This window comes from Zea mays, chromosome 3 (genome assembly GCF_902167145.1).
Source record: "Zea mays cultivar B73 chromosome 3, Zm-B73-REFERENCE-NAM-5.0, whole genome shotgun sequence".
NCBI classification, from domain to species: Eukaryota; Viridiplantae; Streptophyta; class Magnoliopsida; order Poales; family Poaceae; genus Zea; species Zea mays.
The window spans coordinates 234,156,987-234,178,691 of NC_050098.1; the positions used below are offsets into that span (position 1 = coordinate 234,156,987).

The 21,705-nt window shown below is 53.7% G+C and overlaps 2 protein-coding genes across 2 annotated transcripts; one reads left to right on the forward strand and one right to left on the reverse strand.

Annotated features, from left to right (window-relative positions):
* The first annotated feature begins 4,984 nt into the window (after nucleotides 1–4,984).
* Nucleotides 4,985–8,458, forward strand: LOC100277160 (uncharacterized). The gene is made up of 2 exons (NM_001150809.2): nucleotides 4,985–5,355; nucleotides 7,526–8,458. Exons 1-2 carry the CDS (start codon nucleotides 5,090–5,092, stop codon nucleotides 8,301–8,303), a joined length of 1,044 nt encoding a protein of 347 aa, NP_001144281.2. The 5' UTR covers nucleotides 4,985–5,089; the 3' UTR covers nucleotides 8,304–8,458.
* Nucleotides 8,459–9,408: 950 nt separating this feature from the next.
* LOC100272813 (3-ketoacyl-CoA synthase) lies at nucleotides 9,409–11,067 on the reverse strand. Its single transcript, NM_001147266.2, has one exon. It carries the CDS (start codon nucleotides 11,007–11,009, stop codon nucleotides 9,525–9,527), a length of 1,485 nt encoding a protein of 494 aa, NP_001140738.1. The 5' UTR covers nucleotides 11,010–11,067; the 3' UTR covers nucleotides 9,409–9,524.
* Between the last annotated feature and the right edge of the window lie 10,638 nt (nucleotides 11,068–21,705).

Sequence of the window (21,705 nt, forward strand, 5' to 3'; positions counted from 1 at the left end):
TGTAAATTTTAGTCTCCGCCTATCCACCCCCTCTAGACAACTTTCAATATTGTTGTTGCATCATGCTAGAGCATATTTGTTTTGTCTGATGTTGTGCCTAGGCGTGCATTCATCTAGTTTTGGTGTTCGATTCATGGATTGATCTTGATTAGAAGAAGGCGAGATCGAGTAGAGAGAAGTTGGCCCGGCCCGCGACCCAGCCTAGCCTGCGGTGTGGCCCGGTCCTAGGCACGCGCCTAGGTGCCCCACCCTCCCCATGTGTGCCCCTCCCCCCATTCTCTCTTTCCCGCGCAAAGTAACCTCCCTCTCCCTCTCTTCCACCTCTCTCCACCTCTCTCCTTGTCCTAGGGTGGATCCCGGTGAGCGGTTGTTGCCGTCCGTCGAGCCCATGGTGAGTTCCCCTGTCCTCCCTCCCCTCTCTCTCCTCCCCATGGCCGAGCCCCTCTCCCTGGCGCGCGCGCTGCCCCAAGCCAGCCCTTCCCCGACGCGCGGCCCCTGCCCCAGCGTGCGCGACCCCTGCCCCTGGCGCATGCAGTCCCTGCCCCTGGCGCGTGCAGCCCCCTGCCCTAGCTTGCGCGACCCCTGCCCTCGGCGCGACCCTTAGCCCTCGGCGCGGCCTAGGCACGACGCGCCCTCCCGGCACGACCCGACGTGCCCGCCCCCGTGCGTGCAACCCTAGCGCGCATCATAACGTTTAAAATTCCGTTTAAATCATGCGTTATTTCACGCGCTTCGCCGCACGACAATCCTTTTAAATTTCGTTCGAATAGTGGGTTGTGTCGCGCGCTTCGTCGCACGACGATCCTTTTAAATTCACCTAGGACTGCGTATAATAATTAAAGTGCTTAGTGTAACGACGATTAATCAAATACCAAACTAATTAGGATATAGTGATAATTTTATTTATGCATTCACGATTGTCAATTAATATGATTATGTTAGATACATATTTTAATCCATAGTTGCTGAACGTAATTGCTATGTCTCTCGGTCGTAGCCTCGACCGTTATAGTTTCCTTTCTCGCATAGCCGTAGATGCAAGCTATGCGTCACACGTCTGTTTAGTTGTTATATTTTATTGTGTGGTGTATTATTTCTTTCTATGTTAAGAATGTGGAATGTATGTTTGAACTCGTATAGATAACGGTCCATTGGCGGAGTCCAAAAGAGTTACAGGTGAAGACCCTGAGCAGCAGCTGGTTGGTCAAGGCAAGTGTCCTCTGACCTATTTTTTGTCCTACTCATTTATTAATTCATCTCCCCGCATTTACCTAATTTATACCTAAGGATTGACTAGTCTTTGTTTATCTTGTCCTTGTTCACCTATTTGGGTTGAATCATTTTTGGATTAGCTCTATGCTAAAGCTTTACTTTAATCAATGAACATGATGAGATTATTTATGATACGAGGTTTACTTTTGATTATGATGATGGCATTATGACATTTAAGGGGGCTCGATCGGTTTCTCGAGTGCCTCTCCGTAAGGACTAGTTCGTTGGATGACCACCCGAGAAAACAGTACAACCATGAGGGTGGTATGAGACGCCCTTAGCTAATTAATTAGAGGAACTAAGGTGTAGTTTTCTTCGCCGTCGTGCCGTCAATGGGGCTCGGTGTATGCGACTCGCTCTATCGAGGGTGGTTTGCCCCTTGGGGAGGAGTGCAGTACATTTAGGAAACCTAACGGGCAGCTATAGCCTCAGGGAATCTTTGTAAAGGCTTCGCAGTGAATCCCTGGTCATTCACCTCGGGAGTGAACAAGGGTTTTGCAAGCCCGGGCTAGAGAGGGAATCACGGCTCGTGGGTAAAGTGTGCAACCTCTGCAGAGTGTTATGAAACTGATATATCAGCCGTGCTCACGGTTATGAGCGTCCTTGGGAGCTCTATTGATTAGAGATACTATGGTTACAGATGATGATGAGGATAATTATGGTTTTGATAATTATGATTATGGTTTCTGGTATTCTTTCCTTTTGGAAGGAGTACTTTTGTACTAATAACTTGGGTTTAATGCTAAAACCCGGCTCTCTACTAGTAATAATTACCTGACCAACTAAAAGCAATTGCTTGATCCTATCCCCACATAAAGCTAGTCCACCACAGCTGAACGGGACAACTGCTGAGTATGTTGATGTGTACTCACCCTTGCTTTACAATACCAAACCCCCCGGGTTGTCCACATTGCAACCCCTACCCAGGAGAAGATGAAGTCATGGTGGAGGATTTCCAGGAGTTCCAAGATTATGATGAGTTCTAGGCATGGGTTAGCGGCAAACACCCAGTCGGCTGCACATGAAGGTCGTGTATTGCTACGTTTCGTTTTTACACTTTGATCTATGTTAATGACTATGTGGATGTCTCAGGCATCATGATGTAATTAAATCAATACTCTTTTATGTTATTATTTGAGCACTGTGTGATGATGTCCAACTATATAATTGATGTGTACGTGAATTGTTGATCCTAGCACGTATATGGTTTGCATTCGGTTTGCCTTCCAAAACCGGGTGTGACAATCACGTGGGTAACCCCGTGGTGCGCAGTCGGGTCACAAACACAGACAGCCGGCACGCCAGGTAGGGGTGCGACGTTGATAAATAACAACTCCATCAATCACCTTCAACACCATGATCACCTTCAATGTCAGAGAAGTCTTCCACTTTGGATCCATCTCCTGCGTCACAGACCGGGAAGGTATCCTGCACCGCATAGCAGACCCACCCAGGAAGAAACCTTCCCTGGTGGCGCCAAAAGCGACTGCAAGGTCGCCAAGAACGGCGCCAACGAAAATTCTGCCAACAGCGCGAGAACCTCGGCGTGTTTTTGTTCCGCAGGGTTACACCAAAATCAGTCAGGCCTAAGAACGTTGCGACACCTGTGGCTCGGCCAACCGAGGTCCCGCTCTCGACACGACGTACTCTGCTATCCACGTCACCCACTCGGGTGTGGACTCAGATCACTTGGTGACAAGAGGCATGTGCCTCAGGGTCCAGCGCGACCCCGCAGGCACCACTGACAGCCATCTCGACCACTCTACCCTCAAAGGAGATGGAGGGAGTGCGCAACACCACACCAAGCTCCTTCTACCCAAACATCCTCTTCATCCAGGGAAGGATGGAGGACACACACATTTTCGACGATGAGCCCACCGTACTGGGGGAGGAGCCCCCAGTGTGACGCACGTCGACGCCGGAACAGGCGCCGCAACGTGCGGCGTCACCATGAAGCTTGGGAACGTGATCCAGCACAACCCATCTCTCGAGATGAGTCCACTGAGGCGGAGGAGACCCTCGATGAAAGAACACTCCAAGAACGCTACAACACCCGCCGTCGTGATTGTTGTCGCACCTAGGAACGCAAGCGGGAACAAGCTGAACAGGACACTAGGCTCTGACGTGAGAACCCACGTCTCCCTCAGAACCTAATCCCTGACTTTTCTCGAGCTCTGAATACACCGAGTGAAGTCGGGGGGGGTCCTAGCTCAGATCGCCAATGACCTATCGTGCACCCCAAATGCGTAGGGCTATCGGCAGGTGCTCACCCAAGCGACAAAACCACCTTCTTGCCCTCGCTCACCCATTGAATGACCTACGCCACGCCTTCAACAGTCGGCGAGATGCACGCAGCAACATTAATGCTTCACGTGATCGTCAGCATGAAGAAGAAATGAGGCAGCGAGAAGAGTACGATCGGGATCATGGTGCGCCGACACATAGCCGCACCACCCGGACCGCGTCTGCAGCGGCTTCCACCAATAGTCTGGCCCCGGGTCGGTCGAGGCGACACGACGCCCGACATCACTCGCCTCCATGGGGCCGTCGACATGATCATTACTGGGAGGACCGGAGGACGTGTGGAGTCTCTACCCTTACCCCCGGCTTCGGGCGATCTAGTGGCCGCCAAACTTCAAGGTCTCCAACGTCGACAAATATGAACCCAAGCAAGACCCGAGTGGGTGGCTGGTCGTATACACGACCGCTGGTCGAGCCGCTGGGGCGACGGAAGACGTCATGACAGTGTATCTGCCCATTGTCCTGAGGCAGGACGCGTTGTAGTGGCTCCGACACCTGCCACAACACTGCATCGACGACTGGGACGGCTTCAGGCGTCGGTTTGTCGCGAATTTCCAATCCCTTTCTGACAAACCAGCACGACCCTAGGACCACAAGTCCATCAAGCGCTAGAACGACGAGACCCTCTACTCGTTCCTCGGGCGTTTCCAGACAATGAGGAACTGCATCCCCGACGTCACGGAGGCAGCCGTAATCGAGGACTTCTATCATTGCTCCAATGACTCGGCCTTTATTCAGGCCATCCTCCAGAAGGCACCTGCCACCTCAGAACAATTGTTCCAGGAGCGCAGACATCTACATCTCCGTCGACAAGTGAGCTTAGGACCTCATCGGGAACCCGAAGCCTGCATCCCAGCGCCGAAGAAAATCATGAACCAGCAGTAGGACAAGCGTTGGAACAAGAGGCCTCGGGAGGAAGTGCACGTCGTCAGGCCGCCGGTTAACCGGACCCGTGGTGCGCCACGAGGTGGTGTACGGACGCTGGACGAGATCCTCAACTCCCAGTGTCCGTACCACAAGGAGATGCGCCACACCCCGCGAAACTATCAGGACTTTAAGAACTCCATTGGCCACGACCGACCGTTCCAGCCGCTACCGCCACCCCCACCGCGAGGAGATCCTACCGAGCAGGGCCAACCGCAGCAACAAGGCAGGAGCGGTGGCGGAGCCTTCCTGTGCATTGACAGGGAGGTCAACATCATCTTCTAAGGCCACGAGGCGCAAGAGAACAAGAGGCAATAGAAGCTCACCGATTGGCAGGTCCTGGTGGCAACCAACAATGCCCCGACCCTGTATCGGTGGTCGGAACACGCCATCATGTTCAGTCCATCACGTTCAGTCGAGCCGGCTAGTGGTTCAACTTTGATCACCCCGGCAAGTATCTAGCAACGTTTCTATTTGAGCAAAGCCCATCCTGCCGTCTTGTAAAAAAATCCCCGCCGCCGGAGACGCGCAAGCTAGGGCTAGCAACCGTTCTTGCTGACAGAGTACCCACAGGTCCTGCACCAGCGGCGGCATGGGAAAGAAGATTCGCAACACCGATGGCACCTCGACGCCGGCCAGGCCCATGAATCAGGCCGTGTCGCTCCGCGAGGAGACCTCCGGGAGGACGCGCGTAGACGATGCCTCCCTGCTGAGGGTCAAGCATTTGCAGAGGCTAGCGGCGTGGGCGGGCCCGGAGGCCGGGGTGCGCCCGATCGGCGCGCTGCTGGGGCGCCGCCTCGCCGCGAGCGCCGAGGCCGCCGGAGTACCCCTCAACGCCGCCACTTTCCTTTGCCAGAGGTGACATGAGATGTGCTGCTTACTTTCTTACCACGCCTTATTCATCCTCTTTGCATGTTGTCTAGCCGCCAGGGCACCACACGGCCCCACCTTGTCAAAATTATTATGCTTCTTTGCCCTCGAATCAAATTGTGCTGGCTGTGCTTGTATAGTAGTCGTTGCCGTTATACATTGGGGAAGTTATTGTTGCCAATTGTCAGACATATTGTTCTTCCGCTAGTGACTCTATGTGACTGTTTGGTTGCGCTCCAGCTCCGGCTCCGCTGGCTGCTCTAGCACAGGATCCGGAGGAGTCCCATCGAACGCGGACGGACACAAGCGCTTCTGGGCCTCGATCAGGGGAGCTGGAGCTGTTTTAGGCGTACAGAGGCAGAGCCATGTTTTGGTGCTCTGCCCTTCTGGCTCTGGCTCCGAAGGAGCAGCGTCTGGGGAGCCCCTCCCAAACATGGCCTACGTCTATGAACATTGTGAATATTTCCGACAATCTAACTTTTAGACCAACTACAATTATTTCCTATCAAGCTGAAAGTGGCTTAGTCGAGCCGACAACACTACTTGATGGCAGTGAACAAGCAGTTATATTGCTTTGTCAGGATATTGATATTATTTCTGTTATCCTTATTTTGTTAACGTCATTTCTATGTTTTGATTAGTGCTGTATCATCGACTGGTGGAGGACTTGTATGTAATTGTAAGCAGCCATACCATTATGTATAATTGATTTCTATGAGACAGAATTATCCAAGATTTTAAGGTCTATTGGAAATGATTAAAAAATGGCTGTAACCAATATGTCAGCTTTTCTGGGGTTGTAAAGGATTTTGGTAGCTGTTGTAAGACCTTGAACATATCTTTCTCAGCCTTTGACTGTGCAAATTAATTTTTCTCGACTCTCATGGTTAACTAGATTTTGTGCTAATCTCCAATCAATCACAGATAACAATATCTGTCAAGATACATGGATGAACAATTAATATATCTCAGTGCTTTATGTTATGTGATAAAAATCTATTATATCAATAAAATTTCATGATAGCCATTTGACATGTCCTGATAAACATTGTTTGGGTGGCCCAATTGTATGATCGATGGTTATAGTTATAATCCTGCTGCTTACTAACACACATTGCATGCAGGATGGTTCTCGGTCAATATTCATAATACCATAGACGTAGGGATAAAACTCGATTGGATCTGAACGGATAGTTGTTTCTTTTTGGGATTCTAAGTTGGATAGAGATAGTGTCGGATGTGTTGGATATTGATATCTATCCCTTATACGTATCAGAAATCCGACTGAGTATTTGATTTGGATACCTTACAAATATTAATGTCTAGAGTCATATATAGACTAACCATTTAGTATTTAAACCCTTTTGGGACAGATGGATATTGGGAAATATACATCCTGTTTCCATCCCTACGTAGAAGCAAAAGGTTTCTTTGCATCCTGATTGGTTGTTCTTGTCACTGTTTTCAAGTCGTCCGATTAATCACGATTAATCGTCCAAGTCGGTTTGGACCAATCGCGATTAATCGCCCAAGTCGGTCAGCCAGAACGACCAATAAGTCGTCCGACTTGAAAACAATGGCTTGTGTCCTGTAACTAGTCAGCTGTGAGACAAACATGTGTTTGCATGTACCTCATTTAGTTTATGATAAGCAAAGTAAAATGAAAATGATGTATTACAATACCATGTGTGCATGTCTGCACATACTCATTAATTTACTATCAGTAAAGTAAAATTAAAATGTTGTGATGACATAAGGGTGTTCCTTTTCCATTTAGTATGGCCTGCTGATAAAATTTCTATCTTATTCAACCATTACTCTTGGAATTCAGATATATACGTATAATTTAGTTGTATCAAATAACTAAGAATCCTTCCATGAGCTAGAAGGAAGCTTGAATTTAAAATAATAAAGTATCCCAGATGGGATGCAATACAATATTAGTGTCCAGGCCAAAGTGATCTGGGAATTCCAAAGGGTAGTGAAAATCATCTGTACATTCTGGTAGAATATGTTGTGCTTGTTTCACATCGTAGTCATGCTATTCTGTCTGGTTTCTACTAGTATTTTGTAACTTCTGTCTACTCACAGCCCTTATTTCAGCCTACAGAAATATCTCAGTACACAGATCTGTAACAAGATGTTTCCAATATTGCAGGTGTGAGACAATCTTAAAGCCAGGCTTCAACTGCACTGTCCGCATAAGGAACAAGAGAAATAAAGCAAAACGTCGGAAGAAATCAAACTGTTGTCAGAACAGTGTTTCCTATGCATGCCATTTCTGTGGAGATCAGAACCTAATATTGGGTAGTGGGAAGGGTGTTGTTCAGAGCCTGTTACTGTCAAGAGGGCATGCTACCATGAACTCATCCCATATAATTGTGAGAGGAAACGGTAGCAACACAAGAGCACATGATAAGAAAGAAGTGCTTGAGCTTTCTCAAGCAGCAATTTTGCAAGTGGAATCGTCATCTCTGTTGAGGCAGTCGACTACTGAAAGTGACGAGCATGGCGAAAGGTTAAATTGTAATCTTGATGAACAGATGCGTGAAACTAGCCATATTTTTCCTGAGAAGGTTAGGATATGTGAAGCTACTTTGCAAGCAGAACTTGCACCTGGTTCATCATTTGTCACGCCTCAGAAAATGAAACCACCGGTGGTGACTGTTGCAAAAGATTCAGCAGGACTACTCAAGACAGGAAGTGGCATGATTTCTGGCTCAGCCATTGACGCCCTCTCAGGCTCCAGCAAGTCTGCCTCGAATGGCTCTAGAAATAATGTGAAATATGCAGCAAGAGATTCTTCTCAGGTTTCTGGCAGCTCAAGGAAGCGGGCAAGGAAGGGTTGGACAACGCTGAAACAGATGGCTGAGAAGGATGAGCTCGAGAGGAAGGAGAAGATGGGGAATTTTGTAATCCCGTTCTTCATGCAGTAAGTGGGATGCTAAAATATTTGCCGGCATTGTGATCGTTTGGTCATTAGTTTATCTATTGAGAAGGACAGTGTTTTTTTTTGCCGGCTAGATTTTGCAGTATTAAAGATACGAGGTTAACAAAGTTTGGTTGAATTAACAACATGTGATTAAAGGGGAACACGTCCAAGGCGAGCCATCAGCCATAGCAACATTATATCCTGTTGCGGTGCGATTGCCTACGTTCAGCCGGAACTTTGTAATCCAGCTGCAAAATCTAATAGCTCGCTCTACGCCCAAAATTACATTGTCGGCAACAAATTCTAGACGAACCATGATAACATTGACGATGAACCTAAAAACGCAGAAGCATTTTGAGTCTTCCTCATCAATGAGTAGTAAACTAAGCAAAAGAAAAATCACTTCCTTGTCAAGGAGCTTAGGAGTTGTTTGGAAGCAAAGTATTTTTTTGGGTTTTCAGATAAAAGTATGATATTAGAGCATATCATGTTATTCTTCGTCAGGAGGTGTTTGACTATATTGTAAAAACTCAGTTGTGAATATCATTGTTTAATAGTTACCATGATATTTTTGGAGTATTTAAAACTCCACTCGAACCCACTAGGACTAGCTTCTTGCATATACACTAAATACCATGGTTTAATATACTTTGTTTTCAAACTAGTATTTCTTGAGCTGATGTAAAAAATACCATGATTTGCCATGACATTTAAAACCTATAGTATTCTAAAACCATGGATTTAAAATACTTTGCTTCCAAACAAGTCCTTAACTTCTTAGCAAAATCAATTCTCAGCAAAATCATATGGACCATGCCAAAAAAAAGGCCGAGTTCACTAGTGTATGACCAGGACTTATATGGTCCAACGAAGAAAATACACTTCCAACATTCACTACGAGGTGATAGGACTTCGGTTGCAACATAAGCAAAGATTGAACTCAGAACTAACAGTAAGTAACGTATACTTCATGTAATTCAGTTTACTCAACTGTTTGCCCCCCTTGACCTGTCCATATATTTGATGTGCACACAATGATGATGAGATCTGCACTGATTTACTATTCTTATTAGTATGTCCAAATATAATTGAAAGATCAGTAACAGTTTATTTGGAACTAGTCCGTTAAAAAATCACATGTCCCGTCCGTTGATGACAGATTTGGACATTAAAGATACAGTACAACATTGATTGATTATGCCACTTCACGTCTACATGTACGGATTCAATCAAGGGCCTCCATCAATTTAGGGAGCTGCACTGGGTAGCGGTGGATACAGTCGGCCCACGGCCCAGCAGCGTCGGCGGCGGGCTCGATGCACTCCCACGCCACGCTGCTGCAGTCGAAGCCGGCGCCGAAGGAGATCATCCACACGCGGTCTCCCTTCCTCATGCTGCCCTTGGCCTCGATGTACGCCAGCTCGTACACCACCGAACTGCTGGACGTGTTCCCGAACCGGTGCAGCGTCATCCGCGACGCCTCCACGTCCTCGTCGGAGAGGCCGAGGCCGCGCTGCACCTCGTCGATGACCCCGCGCCCGCCGGCGTGGATGCAGAAGTGCTCGAACGCGGTGCGGAAGTCCGGGCGGTACACCCTCCCCCGGCTGCTCTGTACTAGCCTCCGCCTCAGGATGGACAGAGCGACGAGGAGCTTCTCCGAGGCAGGCAGGACCAGGGGCCCGAAGGCGACGATGTTGCTTTTCAGGGTCTGGGCGGCAGTGGGCACGAGGTCCTTGGAGAGCCGGATCCCCGTGTTGCTCTCCTCGTCCTCCACCTGGAACACGCACCGGTAGGCGGCGTCCCGCGCGGAGGCCACCGTGCGCACGACGCGGGCGAGCCGGAACCGCGCGCCTCGGGCCGCGGTGTTGGACATGATCATGGCGGCGGCGCCCATGCGGAAGAGGCAGTTGGGCAGGAGCATGGAGCGGTCCATGCCGACGTAGTACTGCGACGAGAGGATCTCCGTGGACACGATCAGCGCGTGCGTGCCCGGCGGCGCCACCTGCAGCATGTTCCTGGCGAGACCGATCGAGATGAGCGCCGCGCTGCACCCCATCCCGGACAGGTTCACGCTCCGCACGTCGGCGCGCAGCTTGTACCTGTTCACGATCATGTCCGTGAACACCGGCGTGGGCGTGAAGATGCTGCAGTTCACGATCACCACGCCGATGTCCGCGGGCGTCACGGCCGTCGTCCGGGCGAACACATCGTCGACGGCGGAGAAGATGACCAGCTCGGTCTCGTCCAGGGAGGCCCTAAAGCTGCGGTCCGGGGGCAGGTAGTGGTAGGCGTACGGCACGCAGGTCTCCTCGCCGATCCCGGACCGCTGGAGGAGCCGCCAGCCCCAGCTGATGTCGTCCTCGTTGACCAGGTACGGCAAGAGCCGCACGTGCTCCAGGCACGTCGCGAACGGCGCCCGGAAGCACGGCTTGGGCCAGAAGCAGCCGTACTCCACGAGATACACGTCGCTCGGCCGGCTCATGCGCCTCAGCTTCGCGAGGGCCGCCGTCAGGATCGCCGCCGTGAGGACGTGGAGTGGCCGCACCGCGTGCAGCCGGCAGGCAAGGTCCTCGATGCTGATCGGCCATGCAGCGAAGAGCACGGCGACGACAGAAACCATGGCGAGGACGGCGAGGAAGTTGTCGGCGACGAGCCGGTACGATGCCTTGAGGGCCTTGGCCTTACGAGACGACGACGATCCCGGCGCCATTTCGATCTTTTTAGTGTCAGCGGAATCTTCGATGCATGTGAGAGTGTCGAAGAGATGAAGAAGGTGCGCCGTGTTCCTGTCAATTTAAAGGGCGAGAATGCAGATCATCAGGGTATACATTTTCGTCGGATTTAAATGTTTCATACGCTACCGAAAACAGAAAATGGAATGAAATTTGTCGAATTTTAAAGCAGAATCCTTAAATTTCTCGGCGGGTTTCGTATAATTTAGACCGGAAAATGCTGATTGTGTTGGAAAAAATAAAAAAAATGATAGAATCATATAGTAATGTATATATTCACGTTGCATAATAAGTAACAATAATTTCACATATAATTCGTTCATCAGAATAAAAACCATATATATGCAAGTACAAAATATATGCATTAGTCTTTAGTTTGTACTGCTCCTTAATAATATAACTCCACAACGGTGACATACAAGTTCATATAAAAGGTTTTGCGTAATATAATATAAAGGTTCACACAATTCAAAGGTTGAAGATAATTTGATACATAGGACATGAACAACTGGAATAGCCTCCTTTGCACATGATGACCACAATACCGGAATATACTGCTTTGCCGAGTATCACCAATAGTATGCCGAATTCTACATATAGCACATAAATAATAATAAAACTATAGCACTCAAATAATAATATAACATGTAAATAGTATTAAGCAATAGGAATAATACTAACACTACTAGGTGAGTAAAATAATACTAAAACTATAGCACGCAAATAATTCTGCAAATAATACCTGGTAGTGTTATACCAAATAATACCTGCAAATAATACCTAATTCTGCAAATAATACATGCAAATAATAATTCTACATATAGCACGCAAATAATACCACTATCCTAATGTAGATATCTAACCCTCTATTGCCGTTAACTATCCTTGATAGCATATACTAAGTACTAACAAGTAAACCTAATACCTGATAACATATATAACAACTAGCCCTAACATTTGTTAACATATAGTATATGCTACATCGCTATATGTCATTTCCATAACATATATACAAGTATATATGCATTAACATGTATACATCAATGCACGGACTTCGCTCCAAAACTGAAGTTTCTCGCTGCGGTGCTGTTTTTTCAAAGAAATTTACCTATCAAATGCGTTTAGATCGATTCAGAAGACCCGGAAAAAGTTCTGATTTTTTTATCATATTTTTTCTCTGGTTTATATTTCCCGCGCCGAATTGAAAAATGTAAAAGTTTGACAAAATTTGCGGAATTTCGAACCAGATTTGATTCACTGATGCCGTGGCGTTCTCGGCTGTGGGGGTGCAGTGCGCTGCGCGACATCAAATTGTGGTTGATGGGGACGCAACCACCAACGTCGCAACCGTGCGAGATTCGGGACGTCGTTAAATGCTCGTTAAACGACGCGACCCACCGGCCAGTTTGGAAGGAAAAGCATCGGAATCCTTCACATGGCATGCAGTGGCAGCTTATTCCCTTTGTAGTGGCCGATTAATTAATACCCCATGCATGCTAGGTCGCCGTCAGTGTGCAGTCTACGATCCACGCCAAGTGCTACTGTGTGGTACGGTACACCGTGCGCTGTACACAGTGTTTCGCAATGGCTGATCGACAAGAGCATTTGTTGCTGCCAGCACGTACATATCACTGAGTGTGTATGGATCATGTGATGTGACCTTGGCTTTGTCACTCCCGCAATAATCGTTCTTGGGGGTAGATGCTTTTTGCCTTTTTTTTTACTCATGTTTCGAAGCGCAGTTTTACATTACTTTTTTTCTTCAAATCGGTGTAACTATACATTACTTGACTAGGGCCTCCTTTAGAACAAAGGAAAGGTGAAGGGATTTTGAAATATTAAAATGCTGTAGTAAATTTTTCTATGTGATCCTTTGGAACAAAAAGTTGAGTTCCTATAAATCTTATAAAATTTCTAAAGAATAGACCATTGTAGTGAGATTTTGGAGGAATTTTAATATGAGGTCCAACCTCTTAAAAAATTTTCTATAAAATTTTAAGTGTCATACAATTTTATTCCTACATTTTTTTTCTATCCCTATGTTTTATCAATCATGCAATCTAAAGGAGGCCTGGATGTTTTTAATCAACATTAGTAATCAACATTAGTGATAGTATTGTCGGGGACCATAATTAGGGGTACCCTCAAGACTCCTAATTCTCAGCTGTTAACCCCCATCAGCATAAAGCTGCAAAGGCCTGATGGGTGCGATTAAGTCAGGGATCAGTCCATTCAAGCGACTCGATTATGCCTCGCCCGAGCCTAGCCTCGGACAAGGGCAGCCGACCCCGGAGGATTTCCGTCTCGCCCGAAGCCCCCCTCCAACGGCGGACACATCTCCGGCTCGCCCGAGGCCCTGCCTTCGCTAAGAAGCAACCCTGACTAAATCGCCACACCGACCGACCGAATCGCAGGAGCATTTAACGCAAAGGTGGCCTGACACCTTTATCCTGACGCACGCCCCCCGGCAGAGCCGAAGTGACCGCCGTCACTTCGCCGCTCCACTGACCGGCCTGACAAAAGGACAGCGCCGCCTGCGCCACTCCGACTGCAGTGCCACTTGACAGAGTGAGACTGACAGGCAGTCAGGCCCTGCCAAAGGCGCCATAGGAAGCTCCGCTCCGCCCGACCCAGGGCTCGGACTCGGGCAAAGTCCCGGAAGACGGCGAACTCCGCTCCGCCCGACCCAGGGCTCGGACTCGGGCTAAGTCCCGGAAGACGGCGAACTCCGCTCCGCCCGACCCAGGGCTCGGACTCGGGCTAAGTCCCGGAAGACGGCGAACTCCGCTCCGCCCGACCCAGGGCTCGGACTCGGGCTAGGTCCCAGAAGACGGCGAACTCCGCTCCGCCCGACCCAGGGCTCGGACTCGGGCTAAGCCCCGGAAGACGGCGAACTCCACTCCGCCCGACCCTAGGGCTCGGACTCGGGCTCAGCCCCAGAAGACGACAAACTCCGCTTCGCCCGAACCCAGGGCTCGGACTCCGCCCTGGCCTCTGCCGAACGACCTCCGCCTCGCCCGACCCAGGGGCTCGGGCTCGGCCTCGGCCATGGAAGACAGACTCGACCTCGGCTTCGGAGGAGCCTCCACGTCGCCCAACCTAGGGCGCAGGCCAGTCACGTCAACAGGAAGCGCCATCATCACCCTACCCCGAGCTGACTCGGGCCGCAGAGAACAAGACCAGTGTCCCTTCTGGCTAGCTCCGCTAGATAGGCAATGATGGCGCCCCGCATGCTCTGTGACGACGGCGACTCTCGGCTCTCTTACGGAAGCAGGAGGACGTCAGCAAGGACTCAACCGCTCCGACAGCTATCCCTCCGCCAGACTCCGTCGCTCCTCCGACGGCCACGACATCACACCAGCTGGGTGCCAAGATCTCTCCGGCTGCCACATCGGCATGTACTTAGGGCGCTAGCTCTCCCCCGCTAGACACGTAGCACTCTGCTACACCCCCATTGTACACCTGGATCCTCTCCTTACGCCTATAAAAGGAAGGACCAGGGCCCTCTTAGAGAAGGTTGGCCACGCGGGGACGAGGACGGGACAGGCGCTCTCTTGGGGCCGCTCGCTTCCCTCTCCCGCGTGGACGCTTGTAACCCCCTACTGCAAGCGCACCCGACCTGGGCGCGGGACGAACACGAAGGCTGCGAGATTCCTACCACTCTCACGCCGGTCGCCGACCGCCTCGCTCCTTCCCCACTTCGCGCTCGCCCACGTGCTCGACCCATCTGGGCTGGGGCACGCGGCGACACTCACTCGTCGGCCTAAGGGACCCCCCAGTCTCGAAACGTCGACAGTTGGCACGCCAGGTAGGGGCATGCTGCGTGTTGACGAACAGCTTCCCGTCAAGCTCCAGATGGGCATTCTCCAGCAACCTCTCCGACCCGGGACGGTGCTCCGTTTCGGGAGTCTTGAGTTCATGTCCTTCGACGGCAGCTACGACATGATACTCCTTCCACCGCCGCGCGACAACAACAATGGCGGCCGACAGCCCGCCCACCGGCGGCGGAATCGACGACGTCTTCCCCGCGTGGTGGAAGAACAACATTCGAGCTCGCCCCGTCCTCTCCCCCGCCAACGGAGGAGGAGGCGGGGCAACCAAGGCCAAGCGGGAGGCCGCGCCTCGTCGGCTGTCGAGCGAGTCGACGTCCCCAGCGCCCCAACGGGGGGCGCGTCGGGCGTCGACCTCGCGTTTGAGACGAAGGCGAGCGCCGTCTCCCCGCGACACGCCAATCCCGAGCAAGTGGACGATGCCAGTGCGCTCGCGGAGAGCTTGCGGGACGTCGCCCTCGTACCTGAGATGACGGTGCAATCAGTCCCCGACGTGACTATGTCGCTGCTCGTCGACCGAAAGGTACCGACCGATTCCCATCCTACGTCATTTGGACTCAGCCTCAACCCGCCTAGCGACCTTGCTTTGGCGGGCGCTCTCGTAGAGGCGATTTCAAACCCTCTGGGTTTTGCATACGGTCGCCTTGGGACCGGCTGACGGATGTCTCGACCTACGGGCCCTCTGGGTCCGAGGAAGATGACGACCCCAACATCTGTTGGGATTTCTCTGGATTTGGCAACCCCAGTGCCATACGGGACTTCATGACCGCATGTGACTACTGCCTCTCCGACTGTTCCGACGGTAGCCGCAGCCTCGACGACGAGGACTGCGGCCCAAGCCGCGAATGTTTCCACGTCGATCTAGGGGATCCCTCCGAAGGCAATCATCTCGGCATGCCGGAGGACGATGATCTCCCTAGGCCGGTGCCTCGCGCTGACATCCCACGGGAGCTAGCTGTGGTCCCCGTTCCGGCGGGGGGTCACGATCCACAGCTCGAGCAAGTCCGCGGGGCGCAGGCCAGGCTCGACGAGGGACCAGGAGCGCTTGAGCCGATCCGCCGGGACGTCGGGCAGGCATGGGCGGGCCAACCCCCGGCCGGAGAAATACGTCACCTGCCCCAGGGTCTCCAGCACCGCGTCGCCGACGGCGTCAGGGTCAGGCCGCCACCCGCATCCAGTGGGGTCGGTCAGAACCTGGCTGCAGCAGCGATGCTTCTCCGCGCGATGCCGGAGCCATCAACCACCGAGGGTCGGCGAATCCAGGGAGAGCTCAAGAATCTCCTGGAAGGCGCTGCGGTCCGACGGGCCGAGAGCTCTGCCTCCCGAAGGTAGGGATACCCCTCGGAACCTCATGTCGCGACTTCCCGACTCATGCGGGAAGCCTCGGTCTACACCGGGCGCACGCGCAACACCGCGCCTGCGGCCCCGGGCCACCTCGGCAACGAGCACCATCATCGCGACCGTCGGGCCCATCTCGACGAGAGGGTGCGCCGAGGTTACCACCCCAGGCGTGGGGGACGCTACGACAGCGGGGAGGATCGGAGTCCCTCGCCCGAACCACCCGGTCCGCAGGCCTTCAGCCGGGCCATCCGACGGGCACCGTTCCCGACCCGGTTCCGACCCCCGACTACTATCACAAAGTACTCGGGGGAAACGAGACCGGAACTGTGGCTCGCGGACTACCGCCTGGCCTGCCAACTGGGTGGAACGGACGACGACAACCTCATCATCCGCAACCTCCCCCTGTTCCTCTCCGACACCGCTCGCGCCTGGTTGGAGCACCTGCCTCCGAGGCAGATCTCCAACTGGGATGACCTGGTCCAAGCCTTCGCCGGCAATTTCCAGGGCACGTACGTGCGCCTCGGGAATTCCTGGGACCTCCGAAGCTGCCGGCAGCAGCCGGGAGAGTCTCTCCGGGACTACATCCGGCGATTCTCGAAGCAGCGCACCGAGCTGCCCAACATCACCGACTCGGATGTCATCGGCGCGTTCCTTGCCGGCACCACCTGCCGCGACCTAGTGAGTAAGTTGGGTCGCAAGACCCCCACCAGGGTGAGCGAGCTGATGGACATCGCCACCAAGTTCGCCTCTGGCCAGGAGGCGGTCGAGGCTATCTTCCGAAAGGACAAGCAGCCCCAGGGCCGCCCATCGGAAGATTCTCCCGAGACGTCTACTCCGCGCGGCGCCAAGAAGAAAGGCAAGAAGAAGTCGCAAGCGAAACGCGACGCCGCCGACGCGGACCTTGTCGCCGCCGCTGAGTACAAGAACCCTCGGAAGCCCCCCGGAGGTGCTAACCTCTTCGACAAGATGCTCAAGAAGCCGTGCCCCTATCATCAGGGGCCCGTCAAGCACACCCTTGAGGAGTGCGTCATGCTTCGGCGCCACTTCCATAGGACCGGGCCACCCACGGAGGGTGGCAGGGCCCGCAACGACGACAAGAAGGAAGATCACCAAGCAGGAGAGTTCCCCGAGGTCCGCGACTGCTTCATGATCTACGGTGGGCATGCGGCGAATGCCTCGGCTCGGCATCGCAAGCAAGAGCGCCGGGAGGTTTGCTCGGTGAAGGTGGCGGCGCCAGTCTACCTAGACTGGTCCGACAAGCCCATCACCTTCGACCAAGCTGACCACCCCGACCACGTGCCGAGCCCGGGGAAATACCCGCTCGTCGTCGACCCCGTCGTCGGCGACGTCAGGCTCACCAAGGTCCTTATGGACGGGGTCAGCTGCCTCAACATCATCTACGCCGAGACCCTCAGGCTCCTGCGCGTCGATCTGTCCTCCGTCCGAGCAGGCGCTGCGCCCCTCCACGGGATCGTTCCCGGGAAGCGCGTCCAGCCCCTCGGACGACTCGACCTTCCCGTCTGCTTCGGAACGCCCTCCAACTTCCGAAGGGAGACTCTGACGTTCGAGGTGGTCGGGTTCCGAGGAACCTACCACGCGGTACTGGGGAGGCCATGCTACGCGAAGTTTATGGCCGTCCCCAACTACACCTACCTGAAGCTCAAGATGCCGGGCCCCAACGGGGTCATCACCGTCGGCCCCACGTACAAACACGCGTTCGAATGCGACGTGGAGTGCGTGGAGTACGCCGAGGCCCTCGCCGAGTCCGAGGCCCTCATCGCCGACCTGGAAAGCCTCTCCAAAGAGGTGCCAGACGTGAAGCGCCATGCCGGCAACTTCGAGCCAGTGGAGACGGTCAAGGCCGTCCCCCTCGACCCCAGTGGCGACGCCTCCAAGCAGATCCGGATCGGTTCCGGGCTCGACCCCAAATAGGAAGCAGTGCTCGTCGACTTTCTCTGCGCGAACGCCGACGTCTTCACGTGGAGTCCCTCGGACATGCCCGGCATACCGAGGGATGTCGCCGAGCACTCGTTGGACATCCGAGCCGGAGCCCGACCCGTCAAGCAGCCTCTGCGCCGATTCGACGAAGAGAAGCGTAGAGCCATAGGCGAGGAGATCCACAAGCTAATGGCGGCAGGGTTCTTCAAAGAGGTATTCCATCCCGAATGGCTTGCCAACCCTGTGCTTGTGAGAAAGAAAGGGGGGAAATGGCAGATGTGTGTAGACTACACTGGTCTGAACAAAGCATGTCCGAAGGTTCCCTACCCTCTGCCTCGCATCGATCAAATCGTGGATTCCACTGCTGGGTGCGAAACCCTATCTTTCCTCGACACCTACTCAGGGTATCACCAAATCAGGATGAAAGAGTCCGACCAGCTCGCGACTTCTTTCATCACGCCCTTCGGCATGTACTGCTATGTCACCATGCCGTTCGGTTTGAGGAATGCGGGCGCGACGTATCAGCGGTGCATGAACCATGTGTTCGGCGAACACATCGGTCGCACGGTCGAGGCCTACGTCGATGACATCGTAGTCAAGACAAGGAAAGCTTCCGACCTCCTCTCCGACCTTGAAGTGACATTCCGATGTCTCAAAGCGAAAGGCGTCAAGCTCAATCCCGAGAAGTGTGTCTTCGGGGTGCCCCGAGGCATGCTCTTGGGGTTCATCGTCTCCGAGCGGGGCATCGAAGCCAACCCAGAGAAGATCGCAGCCATCACCAGCATGGGGCCCATCAAGGACTTAAAAGGCGTACAGAGGGTCATGGGATGTCTTGCGGCCCTGAGCCGCTTCATCTCACGCCTCGGCGAAAGAGGCCTGCCTCTGTACCGCCTCTTAAGGAAGGCCGAGTGCTTCGCTTGGACCCCTGAGGCCGAGGAAGCTCTCGGGAACCTGAAGGCGCTCCTCACAAAGGCGCCTATCTTGGTGCTTCCAGCTGACGGAGAAGCCCTCTTGGTCTACGTCGCCGCGACCACTCAGGTGGTTAGCGCCGCGATTGTGGTCGAGAGGCAAGAAGAGGGGCATGCATTGCCCGTTCAAAGGCCAGTTTACTTCGTCAGCGAGGTACTGTCCGAGACCAAGATCCGCTACCCACAAGTCCAGAAGCTGCTGCATGCAGTGATCCTGACAAGGCGGAAGTTGCGACACTACTTCGAGTCTCATCCGGTAACTGTGGTGTCATCCTTCCCCCTGGGGGAGATCATCCAGTGCCGAGAGGCCTCGGGCAGGATTGCAAAGTGGGCGGTGGAAGTCATGGGCGAGACAATCTCGTTCGCCCCTCGGAAGGCCATCAAGTCCCAGGTATTGGCGGACTTCGTAGCCGAATGGGTCGACACCCAGCTACCGACGGGTCCGATCCAACCGGAGCTCTGGACCATGTTTTTCGACGGGTCGCTGATGAAGACGGGAGCCGGCGCGGGCCTACTCTTCATCTCGCCCCTCGGGAAACACCTACGCTATGTGCTACGCCTCCATTTCCCGGCGTCCAACAATGTGGCTGAGTACGAGGCTCTGGTCAACGGGTTGCGGATCGCCATCGAGCTAGGGGTCAGGCGCCTCGACGCCCGCGGTGACTCGCAGCTCGTCATCGACCAAGTCATGAAGAACTCCCACTGCCGCGACCCGAAGATGGAGGCCTACTGCGATGAGGTTCGGCGCCTGGAAGACAAGTTCTACGGGCTCGAGCTTAACCACATCGCTCGGCACTACAACGAGACTGCGGACGAGCTGGCAAAAATAGCCTCGGGGCGGACAACGGTTCCCTGGACGTCTTCTCCCGGGATCTGCATCAACCCTCCGTCAAGATCGACGACTCGCCCGAGCCTGAGGCGCCCTCGGTCCAGCCCTCGGTACCCTCGGCACAGCCCGAGGCACCCTCAGCTCGGCCCGAGGCGCCCTCGGTTCAGCCCGAGGTACCCTCGGCCTCCGAGGGCGAGGCACTGCGCATCGAGGAGGAGCGGAGCGGGGCCACGCATGATCGAAATTGGCAGACCCCGTACCTGCAATATCTCCGCCAAGGAGAGCTACCCCTCGACCGAGCCGAGGCTCGGCGGGTAGCGCGACGCGCCAAGTCGTTCGTCTTGCTGGGCGATGAGAAGGAGCTCTACCACCGCAGCCCCTCGGGCATCCTCCAGCGATGCATCTCCATCACCGAAGGTCAGGAACTCCTGCAAGAGATACACTCGGGGGCTTGCGGCCATCACGCAGCGCCTCGAGCCCTTGTCGGGAATGCTTTCCGGCAAGGCTTCTACTGGCCAACGGCAGTGGCTGACGCCACTAGAATTGTCCGCACCTGCGAAGGGTGTCAATTCTATGCGAAGCAGACCCACCTGCCCGCTCAGGCTCTGCAGACGATACCCATCACCTGGCCCTTTGCTATGTGGGGTCTGGACCTCGTCAGCCCCTTGCAGAAGGCGCCCGGGGGCTACACGCACCTGCTGGTCGCCATCGACAAATTCTCCAAGTGGATCGAGGTCCGACCTCTGAACAGCATCAGGTCCGAGCAGGCGGTGACGTTCTTCACCAACATCATCCATCGCTTCGGGGTCCCGAACTCCATCATCACCGACAATGGTACCCAGTTCACCGACAGAAAATTCTTGGACTTCTGCGAGGATCACCACATCCGGGTGGACTGGGCCGCCGTGGCTCATCCCATGTCGAATGGGCAAGTAGAGCGTGCCAACGGCATGATTCTACAAGGGCTCAAGCCTCGGATTTACAACGACCTCAACAAGTTCGGCAAGCGATGGATGAAGGAACTCCCCTCGGTGGTCTGGAGCCTGAGGACAACACCGAGCCGAGCCACGGGTTTCACGCCGTTCTTCCTGGTCTACGGGGCCGAGGCCGTCTTGCCCACTGACCTGGAATACGGCTCCCCGAGGACGAGGGCCTACAGCGATCAAAGCAACCAAGCTAGCCGAGAAGACTCGCTGGACCAGCTGGAAGAGGCTCGGGACAAGGCCTTACTACACTCGGCGCGGTACCAGCAGTCCCTGCGACGCTACCACGCCCGAGGGGTCCAGCCCCGAGACCTCCAGGTGGGCGACCTGGTGCTTCGGCTGCGGCAAGACGCCCGAGGGAGGCACAAGCTCACGCCCCCCTGGGAGGGGCCATTCGTCATCGCCAAAGTTCTGAAGCCCGGAACGTACAAGCTGGCCAACAGTCAAGGCGAGGTCTACGACAATGCTTGGAACATCCAACAGCTACGTCGCTTCTACCCTTAAGATGTTTTCAAGTTGTTCATATACCTCGCACCCGCGCAAAGTTTAGTCATCAAGGAAGGGTCGACCTCGCCTCGGCAAAGCCCGACCCTCCCTCGGGGGCTAAAAGGGGGGGAACCCCCTCTGCGTTGAAATTTTCCTCGAAAAAGGATCTCTTCTGCCAGAATATCTTTCGTGCTTTCTGACTACTTCGAAAAGTGGATCCTGAAAACGACGGAGTACATGTAAGCAGCCAAGGCTGACCGAGCCGAGGGACTCCTACGCCTCCGGGATACGGATACCTC